Genomic DNA, 21,534 nt, shown 5'->3' with positions numbered 1-21,534 from the left:
CTCCTTCGGTCCTCCGCCAGGTCACGCGCGGCGCCGGCGCCGTGCGGCCGCGCCCGCGCCGGCCGGCGGCCACCCGGCCCCCAGCAGCCCAGCCGGCTAGCCCCCTGCCTGGCGGGCGGCGGCCTGGCGCCTGGCCCCTGCGCCAAATCCACCCCTGTCCACTGTCTTGCCCGACTACCCAACTGTTGAGGTTTCTTTTTTTTTTTGAAAATTGCTCTATGAATGTATGATTGCTACTGCCTACTAGCAAAATCATGAATATTTCATTTTATTGACTGATTGAGCAGACTTACTTTGCAATTGCAACATTTCATACCTTAGAAGCTAGAATGGAGAAATACTATGCTAAAAAAGATGCGTCAAAGAGTGGTGGTAGTGCCGAAACTATAGAGAGCCGGTTGAGCAAAAAAGACCACGGATTGAACTGGATATGAGAGATATAGTTGCTGATCCAGGACAAAGAAAGCCAATTGATGATTTTCATCATGACATTAGGGATGAGGCAAGGAGAGCATATCTACAAATAGGTCCATATAGGCCAGCTGGTCATAAGTTTCCAAAAACGAAAAAAGATGGTAAAGGCCAATCAAGAGGATTTGTTGGAGCATGGTTTGATCAATTTGATTGGTTAGAGTACAGTGTAGCCAAGGATGCAGCTTATTGCTTTTATTGCTATCTCTTTAAGCCACAACAAGTTGGGTTTCATAGTAATGATACATTTACCAAAGTTGGGTTTAGAAATTGGAAGAATGCAAAAAATTATTTCAAGGAGCATGCTCAATCAATTGATGGCTTTCATAATAATGCAAGAAAGCGTGCACTTGATTTCAAAAATCAGAGGCAAAGTGTTGAACATGTGTGGACTGTTACAAGTGCAGCAGAAGAGGAGGCATATAAAGCTCGTTTAAGTATCATGTTAGGCATTGCTAGATTTCTCCTTTTGCAAGCTCTAGCCTTTCGTGGACATGATGAGTCTAAAACATCAAGAAATAAAGGAAACTTTATGGAGATGCTTGAATGGTACAGAAAAAAGGATCCTAAGGCTGCACTTGTGATCGGTGAAAATGCTCCAGGGAATAATCAAATGAGTAGTCCAATGGTACTGAAAGATTTGGCTAGGGCTTGTGCAGAGGAGACAAGTGAGTTAATTAAAAGTGAAATAGGAGATCGTTGTTTTGCGGTTCTTGTCGATGAGGCTCGTGATGCATCTATTAAGGAACAAATGGCTGTGGTTGTGAGGTATATACCTTCTCTTTATTTGGTTATTTTATTGGTTTTGTTTTGTTGCTTTCAAGTAACACTATTTTCTCTTTTATCTTGTAGGTTTGTCAATGATAAAGGAAGTGTGATTGAGAGGTTTCTTGGCATTGAACATGTTTCTGACACCACATCAACTTCACTAAAAGAAGTATTGGATACTATGCTTAGAAGATTTGGTCTATCTATTTCCAAGATTAGAGGGCAAGGATATGATGGAGCTTCAAATATGAGAGGACAATTTCATGGGTTACAAAGACTGGTATTGAACGAAAACCCATATGCCTTTTACATCCATTGTTTTGCTCATCAATTGCAGCTTGTGGTAGTTTCTGTAGCCAAGTGTTGTGGCTCAACTTTTGATTTCTTCAATTATGTCACTTCAATCGTCAATGTTGTTAGTGCTTCTTGCAAGAGGAAAGATCAACTCCTTCAAAGTCATCATGATAAGCTTGTTGAGCAGTTAGATAGTAGTGTTATTTTTCCTGGGAGAGGAAAAAACCAAGAAACTAGTCTTGCTAGGCCTGGTGATACACGGTGGGGTACACATCACAAAACATTGGCACGTCTTATGATCATGTGGTCCTCTGTACTGGAGGTGTTGGAGAATATTAGTGAAGATGGAACTGATGGGGAAAACAAAACTACAGCCTCTGGATTGATTCAAAGAATGGAGTCATTTGAATTTGTCTTCATATTACATCTTATGATTAGAGTACTGGGGATGACTCAAGACTTGTCACAATGTTTGCAAAAGAAAAATCAAAACATTGTTCGTGCAATAGGATTAATTGGCTCTGTGATGAGAAATATGAATGAAATGAGGGAAAATGGTTGGGATGCTCCTTTTGAAGAGGTAAAGGAGTTTTGCCTCCTCAACAACATAGAAATTCCTAATATGGAAGATATGATACCAGTTAGAGGTCGTTCGAGATGTCGTGGTGCTAAACTAGTGAGTTACTACCATCATTTTCATCATGGAATTTTTAATGTTGTGATTGATCAAGTTTATTGTGAGTTAAACAATCGATTTTCAGAAAGATCAACTCAACTCTTGAGATGCGTTGCTTGTCTTGATCCGAGGGATTCTTTTGCCAACTTTGAAGTACAGAAGTTAGTTGAGCTTGCTAAGATTTATAAAGATGACTTCTGTGATTATGACTGCATAAAGCTTGCGGGTGACCTTCCTATATTCATTGATGAAATCAGAAATGATGATAATTTTGACACTTGTATTGATCTTGGTAACCTTGCTGAGAAGATGGTTCAGACTGGAAGAGATACAGCTTTTCCTTTGGTGTATCGTCTCATTGAACTTGCATTGATTTTGCCGGTGGCAACAGCAACAGTTGAAAGAGCCTTCTCTGCTATGAATATTATCAAGACTGAACGAAGAAATAAAATGAATGATGATTGGTTGAATAATAGCATGATGTGCTATATTGAGCGAGATTTGTTTGCGTCGATTGAAGATGAAAAAATTCTAAAGCGCTTTCAAGGCTTAAGAAACCATAAGATGAATTTGCCAAACGAGGGCTCAAGGTACGTGTTGTTTACTTGTATTAGTCTATTTCAATACATAATGTTATCTTGCTTTATATAGGCTGATATGTTGAAAATTTTTATGTAGAATTGAGGACGTCGGAACAAGTGGAAGTGGTGTTAATTCATGAAGACATGTATGGTTCTTTTTTTATCATGGAAGACTCTTAATTTGGTACTTTTCTACCTTCAATGTTCTATGTATTGTTTGAGTTTATTTGTTGAATTGTGCTCTTTGAAAAATATATTATATCTAATAGTGTATGGCTAGTAAGATTTTAAGCCTTATATTAGTTAGCCCGAGGCGAAGCCCGTTTCTGGATCCGCCACTGTTGCAATCCTATATGTGGATGACACACTATTAATCGGATGTTGGAGTATTGAAAGGCTTCACCGAGTAAGAGTTTCTCTGTGAAGAACCTTTGAGAGGCATCTTACGCACTTGGTATAAAGATCTACCGAGATAGGTCTAAAATGCTAGTTGGATTAAGCAAAAGCCTTTTTATAGACGTGTTGAAACGGTTATACAGAATGCATCCCAAAATGGATTCATACCTACGTCTCATGGTGTTCCCTTGAGCAGGACTAGGTGTCATTTGACACTTGATGAGCAAGAGATGATACTTGATGCATCATATACCTCAGCTACCGGTTCCATCATGTATGCCATGTTGTTTCATGTGCCTTGATGTCTCATAATATCTAAGTGTCAGGAGCAAATGCAAGTCCAACCTAGGTGATAGTCACTAGGTCGTGGTAAAGAATACTCTAAAGTACTTTAGAAGGACAAAAGAGTTAGTCTTAGTCTATAGAGGTGCGGAAGAGCTCATTGTAAGCGATTACACCAACGCTGAGGTTTCAAAAGGACAAGGATGATAGTAAATCTCAATTAGGATAATCTTTTGCCTCAATGGTGGGGTGGTGAGCTGGAAAAGTTCCAAACAAGTGACAATCGCAGATCAAACAATAGAAGTCAAGTACATTGTTGCTTCAGAAGCCGTAAAGGAAGCTGAATGGATCAGAAAGTTTGTCTATGGAAGAGTACAAAGTCCTTGGACCTAGATCGATGTAGAATTCTGGTTTATGGAAGAGCATATTTTGGGTTGCCAAACGCTACTCTGTAACTAGCACTACAAGGTTTTGCGCTTAAAGCAACGCCTCACAATCGTTGCAATAAGGGTATTTTAGTTGCAATATGCAGCAATCACATTACTTTGGTGGCGTTGCGAGGTGTTGCAAGTACCTCCGATGCAATAGGGTATTGCATCACAATTGTGTGGCGTTGCCATAAATGTGGTGTATTGCAACGCAGTGTGGTGTTGCAATGGGTTGCAGAAGCAACACTCAGGGGGCATTGCATTTGTGGTATTTGCAACGACAGGCGTCGTTGCTAGAGTGATTATTACAGCAACGTAGGCTAGTTGCAAGCAATCACTATTAAAACGCTAGAGGTTTGTAGCAATATCCTATATTACCACGATATATGGTCATTGCAAAAATGACTATGCCGTTGCAATATGCTTAGGGCATATCACAACGAATATGTAGGCGTTGTTATATGATAAAAGCCAATCGCAACACAATTTATGTCATCGCTATATGCCTAAAGACTATCGCAACTAAATGTGCATCATTGCTATATGCTTAAAGGGTAGCGCAACACCATTTTGCTATTTTCTTAGAGAATATCGCAACACAATCATGAGTCATTGCTATTATCTTAAAGGATATCGCAACACAATAAGAGTCATTGTTATTTTCTTAACGAATGTCGCAACGTGGTGTGTATCGTTGTAATAGCCACATGTAGCATCAATTAATCGTTATGGCAATATTCGCAATGGTCGTTGCAATACTAAATTCACACCGGATTAGAAACATTGATTCTGTGGTTATTGCAATAATGTTGATTCTTTAATGCAATGGATTTCATAAAAAAGAAATTGATGCAAAATATATATACAAATATTATTAATGACATCACTCCATCATTCACTCCCAGCATTCATGATACAAATGATGCAACAGAATATTCAACATATGAAAGTAAGAACTTTGCCTTTCATCCATCACTCCCAATACTAAAATATCTACAAAACCGATATATTATTCGTACGCATCTAAAATCTTGATCACTCCCACCATTCATGATCTTTAACTTTGCTTCACCTGAAGGTTGAATGCCTTCTTGTATTCCCAAAACCATCTAGTGCAATCTTGGGTCTTATTATTGCCCCGCAGTCGCTTGAATGTCTTGCTGCTGAAGAGAGAACATGGGTTTAAATGTAATGAGAGAATTACAGCTTGTACAGGAATGAATCTTAAGAAAACTTTTAATTGACACTGGAAAATGGTAATGGCATCATGAAAACACAATTCCAGTTCTTACCTGTTCCTGCTCGTGTTTTAGCACCAGATAGCAGCTGGTGTGTACTAATGTATTTGTATGTTTCACTTTTTGAACTCTTATCAGTGAATAGACTCTTTGAAATATTGGAAGATTTAGCCTTGCAATTAGGTGGCACATTTTATTTTTCTGTTGTGACAATACTTCTTGGCTCAATCTGGATTATAAAGTTCTTGGAACAATGTTAGCTATAAATCAATGCACAAAACCATCATCACGAAATATGCTTGTTCGATGTCGATACCTGGTTCGTTGTTTCTTGACTCTACACTGGTGTTGTATCAATGTTAACCTTAGTGCTCATAGCTTCATCTTCTGTTGTATTGTTGGTTTTAGGGGTACTCTGCGCATTTAAAAAAAAAGCAGATAAGAGATTAGCAGCCATATATCTATTGTCAATCACATCCAATTATAGTTCTTCAGTCTCACAACCACTGTTCTGCGTTGATAGATTTTTTCTCTACAAGTGTTGTCCGGAAGAAAAATCCATTGATGGAGCACCTGTTATACACACGAAATCGATGATCTAGACCACGAGATAGAGAATATATCATATCATCTGCTTTTCCCTCTACATGTAGGTTCTTGATCTGCACTCAAAATTGTTTGGAAATTATGTTAGGAACTTATACAATTGTTATGAATGTAATTGAATAGAAATATGACTCACTTTACGCTCAAACCATGAAACAAATTGATCATTGTGCCTTTTTTCAACATTCGGCGTGTTGGTTTTCTTCAATTCCTCCATATGCTCACTGCAACGAAAAGCAAATATACGTTAATGTTAATTCCTGGAGATTTAGACCTAGGAATTAGCATCGACATCATCCAATAAGATTGTTTCAAGCACAACTAAGGAGGCAGGTTATAAGGAATTAGGATCACCGGCCATGTAGTGTAAGTCACATTCAACATCCTGAATGGATTGAAGCCATCTGATGCAAGTCCCAACCTGACATTATGTGGATCCAATGCAAATTCATCCTTATACTTCTCATCCACGTGCTTCCATGCCTTCGAGTTAGCTGGGTGCCTCACTTTCCCATCTTGAACCAATTCTTCCTTATGCCAAGGCATATTCTTTGATGCGGTCTCGTTCATATATAATCGTTCACCTTTATTCCAAAAAAGGATTTTCCTTTATTGGTAGGACATTTCAGGCCTATCTCATTACTAGATACCTCAATAAAGCTTATCACCAAGATCCTGGTAGAAAGATTCATAAAAACCAATATGGGTTTATAAAATCCAGATCCATCCAAGATTGTCTTGCTTGGGCTTTTGAGTATTTGCATATCTATAAGAATTCCAAGACAGAAGTGGTCATCATCAAACTGGACTTTGAGAAAGCATTTGATAGAATTGAGCATCAGGCAATATTGGACATTTTTAAACACAAGGGATTTGGGGAAAAGTGGATTGGCTGGATTAGGGACATCCTTAAAACAAGAACCTCATTTGTCATTCTTAATAGAGTCCCATGGAAGGTCTTTCATTATAAAAGAAGTGTCAGGTAAGGAGATCCCTTGTCACCCCTTCATTTTGTACTTGCTACAGACCTTCTTCAAACAATTATCAACAATGCCAAAGATCAAGGACTGATCAATTTGCCAATTCCTGTGAGGGCTGGTATAGACTTTCTAGTTATCCAATATGTTGATGATACTTTACTCATAATGGAAGCCTGTCCTAGGCAGTTATTGTCCCTCAAAGAACTGTTAAAGATATTTGTTGACTCCACTAGCCTGAGAGTTAATTATAGAAAATCTGTCATGGTGCCCCTCAACATTTCTAATGAAAAATTGGATTCACTTTCCAGGACTTTTGGTTGCCTCAAAGGCTCACTTCCCTTCACCTATTTGGGCCTTCCTCTTGGAACAACAAAACCAAACATTGAAGACTTTCTACCTCTACTACGAGAACTAAAAGAAGATTAAGCTGTACATCTTCCTTTCTCTCACAAGGAGGGAAGCTAGAAATGGTCAACTCAGTTCTTTCTTCCTCAGTAGTTTTTTACACCTCGACTTTGAAGCTTCATAAAGGGGTTACAGAAAGCACTATCTCTAGAGAGGTTCGGACTTGAACTCCAAGAAACCATCAAAAGCAGCATGGCCATTGGTCTATCTGCCCAAGTCAGAAGGAGGTTTAGGGGTTATTAATCTGGCTGCTCACAATGATGCCCTCTTACTCAAGTTCCTCCACAAATTCTTTTCCAAAGCTGACATACGATGGGTTCACCTTATGTGGGAGAATTACTACAACAATAATTGGTTGCCAGGGCAATTCAGAAAAGGCTCTTTCTAGTGGAGGGACATAGTTAAGTTACTTGACACATTTAAAGGAATTGCATCTGTAATTGTCTCATATGGCTCCTCTGTCCTGTTCTGGTCTGACTTCTGGAATGGGTTTGTCCCCTCTCTGGCATACCTAGAACTCTTCTCTTTTTCCAAGGACAAGTTCATCACAATCAAAGTAGCTTTAAGCAGAACAACATTCATTCAAAACATCCATCTCCCTATCTCCTCACAAGCACACCAACAGTTTCAAGTTCTACAAGATAGAATTCAAAATTCATCCTCGGCTGACGGAAATGATCAGTGGTCCTACATTAATGTAACACTGCTTATGACACATCCAAAGCATACAAGATGATTATTAGGCACAAGGTAGTCCATCCAGCTTTCAGACGGATTTGGAGATCCAAATGCCAAATGAAACACGAGATCTTCTTCCGGCTACTAATTGAAGATAGGTTGAGCACTAGGGATCTGCTCAAATGCAAAATCATGATCATTGATTCATACACATGTGAACTATGCATCCTACAAAAGCTGGAAACAGTAGCTCGTCTTTTTACCTGGTGTAGCTTCACCAAAGCTTGTTGGGCGTTGTCTCAGTTCCCACCACAAGATCTCTCTTGCAGATATTTAATCTCATCAAAGTAAGGTTGGACGTGCCATTCTTCATGGAGATCATTATTTTGATGTTATGGAGCATTTGGATGACTAGAAATGATTGGCTTTTCAACAATGTTGACTCATCGGTTGAAGCCTACAAGAGGAAGTTCATGTCTGAATTCTCCTTGTTATTGCATAGAGCTAAATCAAGCTTGATCCCTGCCATGATTGCCCGGCTTCGATCACTATAGTTCTTCTGTAGCCGTGTTTGCTATCTGCTCCTCTTTTTTTCTTTTCTCTGCTATGTTCATTTTAGTAGCTGATGTTCTCTTAGTTGCCTTTGCTTCTTCTTTTTCTTTTTATCTATACTTGTACTTCACCTTTATTTCTAATATATATTCAGTAGAGGTTTGCCCCTCCTGTTCATTCAAAAAATTTGTTTATTTTTTTACATGCTAAAGTTAGGTGGCTCCTCGAATTCCCAATAAAGTGTGTCTGGTGCACCATCGCTGCTGCTACAGTAGTCATATTTGGGGCATTGTGCATTGCCATAGCCGTAGGTGCCCTTGGTCTCGAAGAGCTTGCCATGCGTGGTTGAACTCCACCGGCTTCTTTCTACAACTAGTGGTCAGCTGAGGTCTGGAATGACATCATTCTATAACGTAGAGGGTAGAGGCAAATGTGTCAGTTCAATTGAGTTGGAAAAGGAAGAGAAAAGGGGAAAAGAAGGAAAATGAGAAGAAACACCTTGAGAAAAGAATTCTGTTAAATTTCAAAAGGCTCGCAAATTGAATGTCAAATAGAAGGCTTATAGTTAATACCCAAATTCTAAAATCTCTTCCTGCCACTTGAGGCCCAACACATTCACGCACACAATAGCGTTAGAGGATTACCAAGATTACTTGCCCGGTGGAATTGTACTTCCGGGCGGCTCAACTGGAGTCGCGTGCATCTCAAGAAAGAGACCAGATTGGCTTGTGAGAGGCTCTACGGCTTGTCCTCCTCCGCCACCCCACGCCCCGTTCCTACCCTCCGAACTGTCAATTCTGTAAAGCTATGGCTCAATGTTGGAGTTAAACTTGGGAACTTGGAGAAGCCACCACCTCTGGGAAGGTGCGCCGGTGGTTGTGTAGTTGCATGCTTATACTTGGGTTAGGTGGGTGCATGAGTTTTTCTATTTTTTGTCACTAGTTATACGTTAACCAGATGGGAGTGGCAGAAAACAATAACATTTCTAAAGTTCAAAATTTTATTGTATTTTGATACAAATTTTTTAAGAAACAATTTTTATAATGATTACAATAAATCCATCTTTTCTATAAACCTTATAATCGAATTTTAGACACAAAGCGCTATAAATACTTGGCGGGGTAGGGTGTGTGTTATCACTTCCATAAGGGAAAAAAGAAAGAAAGAAGAAAACCCAGTTCACCCGTTGGCTTCCTCATCCGGCCCATCGAACCGCAAACCCTAACCTCCCAATCGCCGCCAGTCTCCGGCGGAGAGCGAATGGTACACCGCCGCCGCCCCTTTTCTCCCTCGCTCGCGATGCAGATGCCGTGGCTGTTGGAAATGCGGCCGCCCTGACCAATCCTCCATCGGTTCTTGCAGATGGCGAGGGGCCGCCGCGGCCCGGGCGGACCGGGGAGGTACGCCGGTGGGCAGCGGGGCGACGAGCGACCGTACCGCCACGGCGCACGCGTCGATGAAGTCCCGTGCACCACGCCACCGCGGCGGGCATCGGGCTGGGGCGTGGCGCCGCCGTCGCGGCACCTGTGGGTGGGCGGCCTGGCGCCCGGCGTCACGGCGTCCGACCTGTCGGAGCTGTTCCTCCGGTGTGGCGACGTCGAGGGCATCGCCCGCGACCCGGGGCGCAACTTCGCGTTCGTGAGCTTCCGGCGGGAAGGGGACGCCGTGGCCGCGGTGCGGGGGCTGCAGGGGGCCCGCCTCGCCGGGGCGCCCGTTAGGATCGAGTTTTCCAAGGGGGTTAGTGTTGAACATTCTCTGTTCATAATCATATGCGTTTGCTTTTTGGCCTCCAAAATATCATCGGTGCGGTGTTCTTTTCTTATCATGTGTGCCATAATGAACCTCGAAACAAGATTGACTAAGTTTCTGAGACAAGCTGAGCACTAATGGCTAAATTTAGGATTCGCAGCTTGCCACAGGGGCAAACCAGTCCAAAACGGGCATATCTGTAAAAATGTGCAGGAACAGCTGAGTAAAAGTCCGGTAACTACTTGGCTAGTGGAGAATCTTTCTATTGTTCATCTGCTTAAAGTCCTACCGGTGTAGGATTTATATAGACAGAACCATTGCACACAGGTTTCACTGAAGCGAAATAGTTCACGCCCAGAGTAAATACATCAGAAACCCTTAGTTATAACTTATAACTCAATTTTCCAAAGGGCAAAAGATAACATCTCACATGACTAATTATCACCACTTGGTTCCCCTTGCCATCCTACTCCGAATCAAGAACACTAGAAAGTACCTGTTTGAGAGTGATGAATATGCGTCTCATGTCAATAGTTCAGCAATATGATGAGGCATTGAGTAATGAACGGAGCTCGAATAGACAGTTCTTAGATGATTAGATGTGGTGCACCCTTACTGTTTGAAGATCCAATGCGATGCATCCTTGTTATAAGATCAGATGCAGGGCAACCTTATTATAGAATCAGATGCAGTGCATCCTCTCTTGAAAAATCCTATTTTCAGTTGATGATAATGTATTTAGATGTTTAATATATAGTGCATCTAATGCTGAACAACCAGGGAAAGCTGAATGCATGTGAAAACTACCAGGATGTTTTTTTTTCCCGCAAAAGTGAGAAGATATGGCATTGCATATGAATTATGATGCATCAGAGAGATCTTGCTTCAAGTGCAATGTGACAATATCATTGACATGGCATGCTAAATTTCCTCGGCACAAAGTACCCTTTCTCAATGCTTGGTACTGTGAAGCTTTCTCAAATGAACCATGCCAGCCACAGAGATAATGCACAGCTTGAAATTAAGTTCCATGGGGCTGAAGTCATGTTACTTGGAAAGCAGTACCTGTTTTTACTGGGTTAAATATGGATCGAATTCAAGCTATATTGATGTGAACTTCGTTACACTTAATCAATGCAGGCCTCGCTTAGCTAACAAGCATGCGTTAAGAACTGTTGCTTTATTTGAACCTTTTACTTATAACTTACAATATGACCAAATGGTTGCCTTCTGTACAAGTGGGACCTATATTTTGAATGGTAATGTAATGGTTTTAAGTAATGTTCAAAAGACTGAAGCATCATATATTCATATGTTAACATATATTTTCTCTTTTGCCTGTAAAGCCTTATATGTAATTTTGATTTGTTTGCTACTTCTAATCATGCCAACTCTCTCACTTACAAATAAGAAGTTACCTTTTATTATGTGTACTAAAGTATTGAAAAACAATGGGGAACAGCAGAAATCTCTTGAATCGACTTGTTTGCAACTACCTAAAGGAAGATGATTGACCTGAAGCGTCATGTGTGAACAGACGTTTACATCATCAACTAGTGATGGATCCAGTTGTGTTTTAGAAATTAGCTGCATAAAATAGAATAGTTTCCTGTCTGCCCCATGGTTTTATTGTAGCTAGCTAGTATGACTTATTCTCAGTCAGTTTGGAAATGCAATCACAAAAGTTGGGTGACTCATTGAAGTACAATGGTCTAGATAATATCCTGATTAAAAGGAAATTACCATATCCGCACTGTAGCCTGATTGATTGTTGATGGACTGGTGTAGCGGTATTGCTGAACTGTTTACTTGATGACATGGTAAGCCGGTCGTGGTATGATTAAAAGGATAAATTGAACCTTCTGCAAATGCATGCAGGAATACTTTCTAAAACTACACATCCTGCTTATTTGATCCATTGACTCAAAGGAACCAGGAGCCAGATGACTAATTTGTTATCTTGGAATTAGGGTGTAGCAATATTTGCCAGACTCCTTTGCCATTTTAATTTCGTCAGAGTAATGGGGACAACTAAGGGACACAAAAACACAGCGAAGAAGTAGAAAAATATGGTTAAGTGCCATTTTAATTCCTAAGCAGAGCACCTTTGGTTGAACTTTGCTAACGGACAGCCAGAGTAGCTATAGTAGCAAACCTGAAGGAGTAAAGAAGCATCTGAGCTTATAGCCTTTAATTTCCTTTAGTATACGCAGCACTTATTTTACATTGATGGAAACTGATATGGCAGTTAGACATTTCCCTAACTTACTGATATGGTTCTAAGGCTACATTTGTATTGAAGCAATCTTAAAAAGGAAAGACAGTTGATCCATAGTATTGAGCACAACTTTATGGTTTTTTACATCCTGTTTGGAACTTTCCTATGTCAAGAAAATTAAGTAAAATCAGGTGGGAAATTGATAACTTTAACTGGTTGCCAGGGCCTGCATCCATACCATATCATTCTGTACCTTCCTTCCTTTTAAACGATTCATTATTTCACCTGACAAATCCCTTCCATATCAGCATCTAAAATTCTAGATGATACGGACATGACACCTTCCAGAAGTACTAGTATATGCAGGCTTTAGCTGTATAACAAGAATTGACACACAAGCAATGCTACTACAAGCCTAGTTCGGACAGTGGTATCCCAAAAATTTTGACATTGTCAAGGGCAAGTAAATGGTTGGGCATCAAGTGTTACTGTATAAAGTTGTTTGGCCTTTGGTTTCCATCATGGTGCATTTGCAATATAGTTCTTGCTTTTTCTTTGTGCATCTTTGGCGGGTTATAGAATGGTGCGGAACTGGGAATATGATTATTTCTCTCAGATGGTTCACTGTTTTTCAAGTCAACCTAACCATTTGGATGTTACCTTGAAACTTAAGCTTAGACAGCTGAGTTTGTACTTCTTCGCTGTGAAGGATGTGCGTCTCACGAGTTCAAATCTATAGTCTCCTGTGAATTGGTTGCATATACTATCACTAGAGTCCTGTGAGCAAAGAACATGACCCTATTGATCCAAGATGCAAGATATTCCTTTTGCTACTTTTTTCCTAATACAGGAATTACATGGTTTAGGCCAGGATGCATGTGGGGTTATTGGGTTGGAGCTTTGTTCCTCATCACAATTTTATAGACTAGCAGCCTGAGGAATTTGTGTCATTCTATGGGTGAATGTCATTTTCTAGCAGTACTATGGAGCTAAGAATTATACTGTTGTAGCTAATGGAGCTGTCTTCACTGACATGAAGGGTGTACCTGATTTGTTTAAGTTCATTTTTCTCTGATCAGGGGTTCAGGAGTAAACAATATATAGTTTAACTTGTCTACCATGCTTTAATCTTGTATCTTATTCTACACCAACTTGCTTCAGACTAAAAAGCGTTGTTGTTGGTGCTTTACCGTATCTCAGGATCTTTTATTATCTTTCTTTTACACTGTTGCGCACATCAAGTGTTACCAGGTTACCTGAAGTATTTGAATTTACAGGATAAGGCTTCAGGTAGCTCAATGGATGACAGATATACACAGTATGTTGATGAGCGTCATTCTATTGAACGTGGAAGAAAACGGCAATCAAGTCCTGAAAACTCAATAGATAAATCTAAAAGAAATAGGTCTACAGAACCTAGTGAGGTGTTATGGATAGGTTTTCCTCCTGGATTAAAGGCAGATGAGGCACTTCTGTGGGAAGCCTTTTCACCTTTTGGGGAGGTTCTCAGGGTAACAACATTCTCAGGCCGTACATATGCATTTGTCCAGTACACTAGTATTGCAGCAGCCTGCAGAGCAAAAGAAGCACTTCAGGGAAAGCTTTTCAATAATCCTCGAGTAAGCATATGCTTTTCTCGAAGTGAAGGTGCTGCACCGGAAGTTGGGAAAAGATCATTTGTTGCCCCATATTCCCCCCAACCTAGTGCTCAGCCTGTCTTCAGAGACCAAGACTTTGAAGCCTTTCCTACAACTAGACCTTTTGATAGCCCTCCGAGGGATTTCCGCATGGCATCACCACATTTTGGCCTAAATAGGTTATCAAGAGATTCAGATGATATGGGATTCCACAGGGATGGTTATTTTCAACATGAAGCTGGAGCAGAGCTTGGCCGTGTCTCTAATATCAAGCCTTTTAGAATACGGGAGCTTGGTCCAGAAAGAAGGATGCCTGAGGAATTGTATGAGCCCCATAGGCAAAGCCCTACTGCTAGGAGTGATGCGCCATGGCGCAACATTCCTTTTGAGAGACCTCGGAGACCCTTACCATTGGAAGATTCTTGGGATGTTGAAGACAATTCATACCTTATTTCAAAAGAGCTGAGGGGTTCTCAGGTGCATGATACGGAACTTCCTGAATATCCTTTCTCTGAATTTGATCGAGGAAAAGTTCTCCCTGACTACCCAAGGAGGCCCCATCGTGATTTGCCAGAAGATGATTTACGCTCTAGAACCTATCCATTCACTCCTATGCATAGTAAACATCACACTGATCCTTTAAAGAATCTAACTCCACTTGTAAATAAACATGAACCATGGCATGCTCAAGAAAGTTTTGCTAGGCATTTAGGAGAAATGGATAGATTGACGCCAGAACATCATGAACCTGCTCTTAAGGAGGAATGGAAATGGAATGGTATAATAGCAAAGGGAGGCACCCTGATCTGCCGAGCTCGATGCTTCCCTGTTGGGAAGGTCCTTGACTTCATGCTGTAAGTTTGCACTCTTATGTTCCTTTCGTTTCCATGTTTTCTATTAGCTACAGTTTACTACACAACTACAGCAGGGAATATTAGCAAGCACTTAAGATTTCCTTCATGAGTGGGTGACTCTTTAGTTTTTATAGTAGAGCCATTATTCTTTAGACTCCATTACTGCATGCTTTGTTATGTTGCCCATAGTGTGATAACTGGGATATCTATTCTTCATATTGGTATCATTCTACATTTGAGCATCTTTAGTTCAAACATTTGAGTGTTGATGTTTTTTTTGTTAATTTTTGTACTTTTCAGGCCTGAGTTTCTGGATTGCACTGCTAGGACAAGTCTAGATATGCTTTCTAAGCACTACTATCAAGCTGCTGGCAGCTGGGTGGTATTTTTTGTTCCGGAAAATGATGCGGACATGGCAGCTTATAATGATTTCATGAGTTACCTTGGTGATAAACAGCGTGCAGCAGTTTGTAAGCTTGGAGAGAGGAGCACCTTGTTTCTTGTTCCACCTTCAGATTTCTCTGAGCAAGTACTGAGAGTGCCTGGAAAAGTCAGCATATCTGGAGTCATTCTGAGGTTTCAGCAGTCAAATCCAGATTATAGCTCGCCAAATCGCAAATCGTTGGAGAGAATTCACCCATCTTCTGCAAGTAATCTTAACGCTGATGTAAGCAGTCGTGAAGATCTGAATGCCTTGAGAAGACTCAACCAACCAGATAGCAGGACATTCCCACAGGGTCCAGATTATGTCCGCTCATCAGGTGGAAGCTATACCCTAGCAAGTGCAGATATTATTTCGCCTTACAAGCCAGAGAGTCCTCCATATGTTGTCTCTCAATTACCGCATGATTGGCCACCAGCTGACCCCCACATGGGTATAGCACAAGACAAACATCAGCAACTTCTAAACATGTTGCCCTCAGGATGGTCAAATAGCATGAATGATCCAAATCCAGGTTCTGGTAACTTCAGTTCTTTGTCCCAGAGTGCAATCTCACATGCTCTAAATAACAGGATACAGGAGCCATACTCATTTGCTACTCAAGGAGTACCAAAAGAGGCAGCATCAGGGTATGCACCAGGTGAAGTATCCAACAGCATGTCCTGGCCTTCCATGCAACCGAACTCACAGCAGGTAGCTAGACCTGATCAACCTACTATTCCAGTATCACTGCCACCAGATCAACTTGCGCAGCTGGCTGCCCTTCTTGCACAACAAAACCAACCTGGAAAAGTTGGTTTTCCCATGGACAGCTCAAACAACCAATCTGGATTCATACAGAATTCCAATCCTCATGGACATGCTACAATGATACGAGGCAACTCTGGTTCCTTCCCTATCCAGAACTCCATGCCACCTCTTCCACCATCTACGCCACAGTTACCTGGTCATGTGCCACCAATACAAGGGGCGCTACCTGTGCATCCAGCCAGTGCTCCTATAATTTCTAACACCACTTTGCCTATACCACCCATGCATGCTTTGGTGAACCCAGCTCATTCTTCCATGCCATTGAGACCCTTCGTTCCTCCACTTCCTGAAGGTCCTCCGCCCTTTCAGCAGAACACATCCAGTGCTTCCACATTACAACCTTTAGCTCCTTCTCGCCAACAGCCTAGCCAACAACTGTCTACTCAGGAAGACGGTGATGGAGATCCTCAAAAGCGCCTTCAAGCAACATTGCAGTTGGCAGCAACCCTGCTTAAGCAGATTCAAAATCAATCAAATCCTGGTGCCCAGAAATAGATGCAAGGTAACACAAAATGTATTTCAACTCTTGCTTTTAATTTGCACACAGAATTTGTATTGATTCATATTTGAACAGTGTATTTGAGCAATGTTATTGCTGCAGGATCTATTACTTCAGTTACTCAAAGTTTTGCTCTATCTTTATTTCTGGGGTCTTGTCGGTATGAATATATCTTACCTGCCTGCTAGAAAAAAGAAAATCCTTTGGAACCTGTTATTTCACGTACAGATCGTAAGAAAACTTGAATTAGTTCTAGGAGAAGTATGTAATCTGAATCTCAATCAAGATATACGAGATGTTATTGCCTTATCAGTTATCATTATTCAGAGATCACATGTTAGTTTTGAAGCAAAATGCCTCACACTGTATACCCCCAAAAAATAGATATAACTTACATTCTCTCATGGTCTGGATCCTGAACCTGACCTTCAGCTAAGGAGAGAGAGGGAGAGGGTGTAGAGAGTTACCTAATTTTAAGCTAACGGGCCCTTAGATTTCATTATATTTATCCACAGGCTACTGCTCGCTTTTCAGGAGTTAGCAATCATGACCAGTTGAATTACATTTTATGGCAGGTTATTTGTTCTGTCAATCCGGAAGGAATCTACGGTGCCAGTCCTTTTTGTTCTAAGGAGCCTGAAACTGATGATGACATGCTTTCCTGCAGTTCTATGCCATCGCCTCCTGTGGCGTGAATGTGTATTCCTGTAACCTATTAGGCATTAGCTGCTGTCTGAACTGCTCTTTGCCTGGTACAAATGGTCGAGCCTGATGTCTGGATTTTGTCATTTCCTTTCTTGAGCGCATCTTTCTATGGCATATACTGGTTTAGAAAGGTTCACTAATTGGTGTTTTGGTTCCAGATGTTGTGATGGCATGGCTTCCATGAGTAACATAGTAATCCAGCTTCATATCGATGCTCATTCCTACTTAGGGATTTATTCTGCCTTATCATCAGGCGTTGCATCGTTTGTTGTTTGCTTTGGCCTCTTACTCCTAGAGTGATATGGAATAACTAGGACTTGCGATGCCGTTTACTGCTACATTCATCCCTGAGTTGCTGAGGTAATGTGTTAAATTTCTCTAAAACTTATTTGAAATTTGCGACCAGGGCTTTGGTTCTGGTATCAGAAAGCTTGGTAGTATCTTGCTGGGATGAATGGACATCATGCTGCAGATATATTGTTTACATACCAAATTACCAATCCATGGCATTCAGGCTGGTGGTTGTTTTCAAGGTGATAAATGTGATACCATGTCTAACAGTCATACTCATAGGTCCTCTTTTATTTTATGCATGTCTGTTACAAGATAGAGTAGCTCCATGTTCCTTTGACACTGCTTTAAGCATGGCAAGGATGGGAACAGCTTTGCAGCTCCTGCCGATTACTGGAACTGTTTGATGCTAGAGAACATGCATGCTCTTTGAATCCGTATGCCTGTTCTGACTTCTGAGACGCCGATGCTTCATGTTTGAGATTCAGAGCAGGCCCTTTGAGTTTTTATTTATTAGTCCTCACTCAGCTTTAACCTTTTGGGTCATTGGGTGGGCTGTGCCGTGCATCATGGCGGCACTTGTTTCAGTGCACCAGCAGCTTTTTTGTCATGGGTGGTCTGTCTGCTAAAGCACACAACATAGGCGGCTGTTATCATCAGTGATGGCCTGCTAAAAGTTTGCATGGAGCAGAGAGGGTATGATGGCGTTGCATTTGCAGCAGGACTTATTCCCCTGGTCTCGTATCACCTACGAAGAATGATGGCCCTCTCTTCCTGCTAGTACGTGTTAGCTGCCTGCCTCGCTTTGTTGGGGCCGAGGAGGGACACTTCTGTACGGATGATCCAGGTGCTGTACAAAGATGTTTGTCTGCTCCTTTTCTTTTTTATTAATTTATTAGATCTAGCTAGTGCTTGAACTTGAGGGTTTTTCTTTTCCTTTTCAATTTAGATCCAGCTAGTGTTTGAAGTTTTAACTTGAGGTTTGAATTAGGATCTTGCAGATGCTTCCTGCTCCTGAACAGGAAACGGTGTCATATATTTCCCTCGCATACCATCTTTTTCGTCTCCCTTTAACTTTGAGCCTTCTGGCTCCTTGCCTGTCCTGCTGCTACAAGACTTCGTATTGTGCTTGAGCGGAGGCCGATCGTGGATTTTTCCCAACCGTGCGCCGAAGGCAGCAAGGTTTCTGGAGCCTTTTGTTTGTATCCCAGCGCGCCAAGCTACAAGTACCTTCTTTTTTTTTTTTCTTGAACAAACACAGCGACAGCCAATTTTTTTGGAGCAAAGCTGAGGTCTTGGATGCACCTAAACTCCAAAAACAGAAGACCTATGCTCCAATGGGTGTTGTCAGCTGTGATATGCTACTATGGAGCCATCGGCTATTGCTGGTTTTCCGGAAAATTGGGCGGCAGCATGGACAGTGACATCGGATCCTCCATGCAAAGTGACTCTACCTTTAGCCTTTAAATGCGTCATGATTAAATATGTGATGAGTGCACACAAATCCAGAGTTAGAGAGAGGGGGGAAGTGCTCCTCCTATTTTTCTTTTGACAATCTTATGGTACCGTGGTTGCTTACCGGGTGCTAAATTTTAGCAGTGTCACGTCGGATATTAATTAGAAGGACTAAACATGAGCTAATTATAAAACTAATTGCAGAACCCTGTGCTAATTCGCGAGATGAATCTATTAAGTCTAATTAATCCATCATTAACAAATGGTTACTATAGCACCACATTATCAAATCATGGACAGGCTTAATAGATTCGTCTCGCGAATTAGACTCCATCTGCGCAATTAGTTTTGTAATTAGCCTATGTTTAGCATTCACATATCCGATGTGATAGGTGCTAAACTTTAGCAGGGAGTATCCAAACGGGACCTATTTCTACACTTTGTAGGACTAGGGAGTTTAATTGGTAGGTTTCTTTGGTCTCACCAAATTAATTATAACCCAAATTTTAACGTGCAATTTGATCACTCTCAATTAAAAGTTGTCGGAACAATAATAGTGACTAAAGTTGAAATTGTTCTTGCAGCACAGCCCATCGATGATGATGTAATGTGTGGTTATATATATCTAATACTCCCCCAGTCACAAATTGACGTATTGGCATCAGGTTTTTTATAACATATTTGCAACACATACTAAAAATGTACTAATTCTTGTGAAAAAATAATCATGAGTGGATTTCCCATGTTCAAATGGTATAATGCCACAGGATGGTAAGGACGATTGCAGTGAAGAATTCATTAGAGCTCCAGTCGAAAATCTCACTGTACTTCACATTTTATGATCCAACACATGTTGCTTTCTTTGTTCGCAGTGCAACAAACGCAGGGCTCCCCCTACATTTGTGTAATCTCCACCGGATGCTATAATATTTAGTTCAGGCCTTGTTTGGAATGAAGGAATTTAAAACATAGAAATGGTAGGAAACAAAGAATTATAAGTGAATCGGAAAAACAGAGGAATGAAAAACGTAGAAAAGTTGTAGAAGCAGGCATTTGGAATGCAGGAATAGAAGATATAGGAATGAAATTAAAACACATAAAAATGGCCACCCCTGGGCTCCCTAAATTATGCATGGCCCGCTCCAAATTTTCCTCCAAGCTCCGCCCGCTGAACAGACGTGCATTGATCTCTACGCTTCATTCACTTAACACACACGGTCAAGCATTGCAAACACACCTTACAACGATTTAACAAAACGACCTTGCATCAGCATGGATGGCAACCACACTTTCTTCACCGGAGGCTTCACCCACTCTAGAAAAAGATCACCCAGCGGCTTCAGAGAAAGATCAAATGGATCCACGCATGACATACACGTCTCCCTTCAACGCCATTTATTTCTAAACTGAAACCACCTACTAAATACTAACCGGTAGTCCTGTCACCTTTTGGGTTAGTAGTACTAATCCAGCACCTTTTGTAACCGGTTGCAACTAATCCAACAACTGCTGCTGATACACACGCATCAATGCCCATGCACACATACTGCCATCCATGGCGTCCTCTGTATCTGCCCCTGTTGTCTCCTTCCTCTCCTTGCTCACTGACTCACACACACCAATGCCTTGCTCAATGGAAGCTGAGCTCTTGAAATGAAATAAAGAAAAAAAAGGAAAAAAAAACAAAAGATGAAGCAAAAGAAAAGAAAAGGTCTCAACTGAACATTTTGGGCCTTGTGCCGCTGCTCCGACTGACTGATGACTGACCGGCTGACTGACCGCTGGCCAGTCACTCTCTCACAGTCACAGGCATTCGTGGTGAGATGAACGGCTGCGATCGGCTTGCCTGCCATGGCAGCCGGTCAACCGACGGCTGAGATGAGATGTCCGTTCGGTTTGGTGTGAGCGCGAGTCCAAGGCAGTCAAGGCGTGCACCAAAAGGTTTTTAATTGCTGTTCTCGTGCCCAAAGGGAAAAAGGATGGCAGAGGAGTGGGACCACGGTGAATAGCAGGTAGCAGCTCAGCAGTTTCAGCACTCACCAAGCAAAGTTTCTAAGGTCTCTTTGCATACAGATCCTAGAAATGTTCAGAATTAGGGCTGCATAGCATTCTAGTTTGTACTTGCAAATGTATGGAATGGAACATTTTACCCTGCAAAACACTGAAATGGAATCAGTATTCTAGTTGATGGCCACAGCTCATAGATAACACAAGATTTGAATACAGAACTTGAAGATAAGAATTGGATTGGAGGACCAATGGATGTAAAGGATGAACATTCAGTTACTTTTGAAAAAAAAGGATGAACATTCAGTTAACGTTAACCCCTCCCTCTATTTTAAAATATGAGCTGACCCGGTACACACCTCCAGGTAAGCGTGGGCACAGTTATGAATCACCATTTGTTTTCATTTGAAGAGTAGGTCTAAAATCCAAATGAGAAAATGACAAGGGCTACATTGCAATTGCCAAATCTGCTCACCTCACGGGGGGGGGGGGGGGGGGGGGGGGGGGGGGGG

At 41.4% G+C, this 21,534-nt stretch overlaps 2 protein-coding genes across 3 annotated transcripts; both read left to right on the top strand.

The window, feature by feature from the left end:
• Window positions 1-430: 430 nt before the first annotated feature.
• Window positions 431-5,082, top strand: LOC101763471 (zinc finger MYM-type protein 1-like). Its single transcript, XM_012843643.1, has 3 exons — window positions 431-1,239; window positions 1,324-1,519; window positions 4,975-5,082. Exons 1-3 carry the CDS (start codon window positions 431-433, stop codon window positions 5,080-5,082), a joined length of 1,113 nt encoding a protein of 370 aa, XP_012699097.1.
• Window positions 5,083-9,510: 4,428 nt separating this feature from the next.
• On the top strand, window positions 9,511-17,481 carry LOC101756819 (flowering time control protein FPA). Of its 2 annotated transcripts, XR_002676463.1 has the most exons (6): window positions 9,511-9,618; window positions 9,718-10,092; window positions 13,600-14,813; window positions 15,114-16,567; window positions 16,667-16,724; window positions 17,140-17,481. XR_002676463.1 is itself a non-coding variant. In XM_012844118.2 (5 exons), the coding sequence occupies exons 1-4, from the start codon at window positions 9,616-9,618 to the stop codon at window positions 16,558-16,560; spliced, it is 3,039 nt and encodes a 1,012-aa protein (XP_012699572.1). In that variant the 5' UTR covers window positions 9,511-9,615; the 3' UTR covers window positions 16,561-16,567; window positions 17,140-17,481. The 2 variants fall into 2 exon arrangements, 1 of the variants encoding a protein (XP_012699572.1); XM_012844118.2 differs by lacking the exon at window positions 16,667-16,724.
• The last annotated feature ends 4,053 nt before the right edge of the window (window positions 17,482-21,534 follow it).

This window comes from Setaria italica, chromosome II (assembly GCF_000263155.2).
Source record: "Setaria italica strain Yugu1 chromosome II, Setaria_italica_v2.0, whole genome shotgun sequence".
Classification (NCBI taxonomy): domain Eukaryota; kingdom Viridiplantae; phylum Streptophyta; class Magnoliopsida; order Poales; family Poaceae; genus Setaria; species Setaria italica.
This window is presented reverse-complemented; position numbering and strand designations above follow the sequence as displayed.

Excerpts from the sequence above, each read along its gene's own strand:
- LOC101756819 (XM_012844118.2), top strand. Across the intron at positions 10,093-13,599 it reads GGATCGAGTTTTCCAAGGGG|GATAAGGCTTCAGGTAGCTC; the intron begins GTTAGTGTTGAA and ends TTGAATTTACAG. Across the intron at positions 14,814-15,113 it reads AAGGTCCTTGACTTCATGCT|GCCTGAGTTTCTGGATTGCA; the intron begins GTAAGTTTGCAC and ends TGTACTTTTCAG.
- LOC101763471 (XM_012843643.1), top strand. The coding sequence starts at position 431 with ATGAGAGATATAGTTGCTGATCCAGGACAAAGAAAGCCAATTGATGAT. Across the intron at positions 1,240-1,323 it reads CAAATGGCTGTGGTTGTGAG|GTTTGTCAATGATAAAGGAA; the intron begins GTATATACCTTC and ends TTTATCTTGTAG. Across the intron at positions 1,520-4,974 it reads TTCATGGGTTACAAAGACTG|GTTGAATGCCTTCTTGTATT; the intron begins GTATTGAACGAA and ends CTTCACCTGAAG.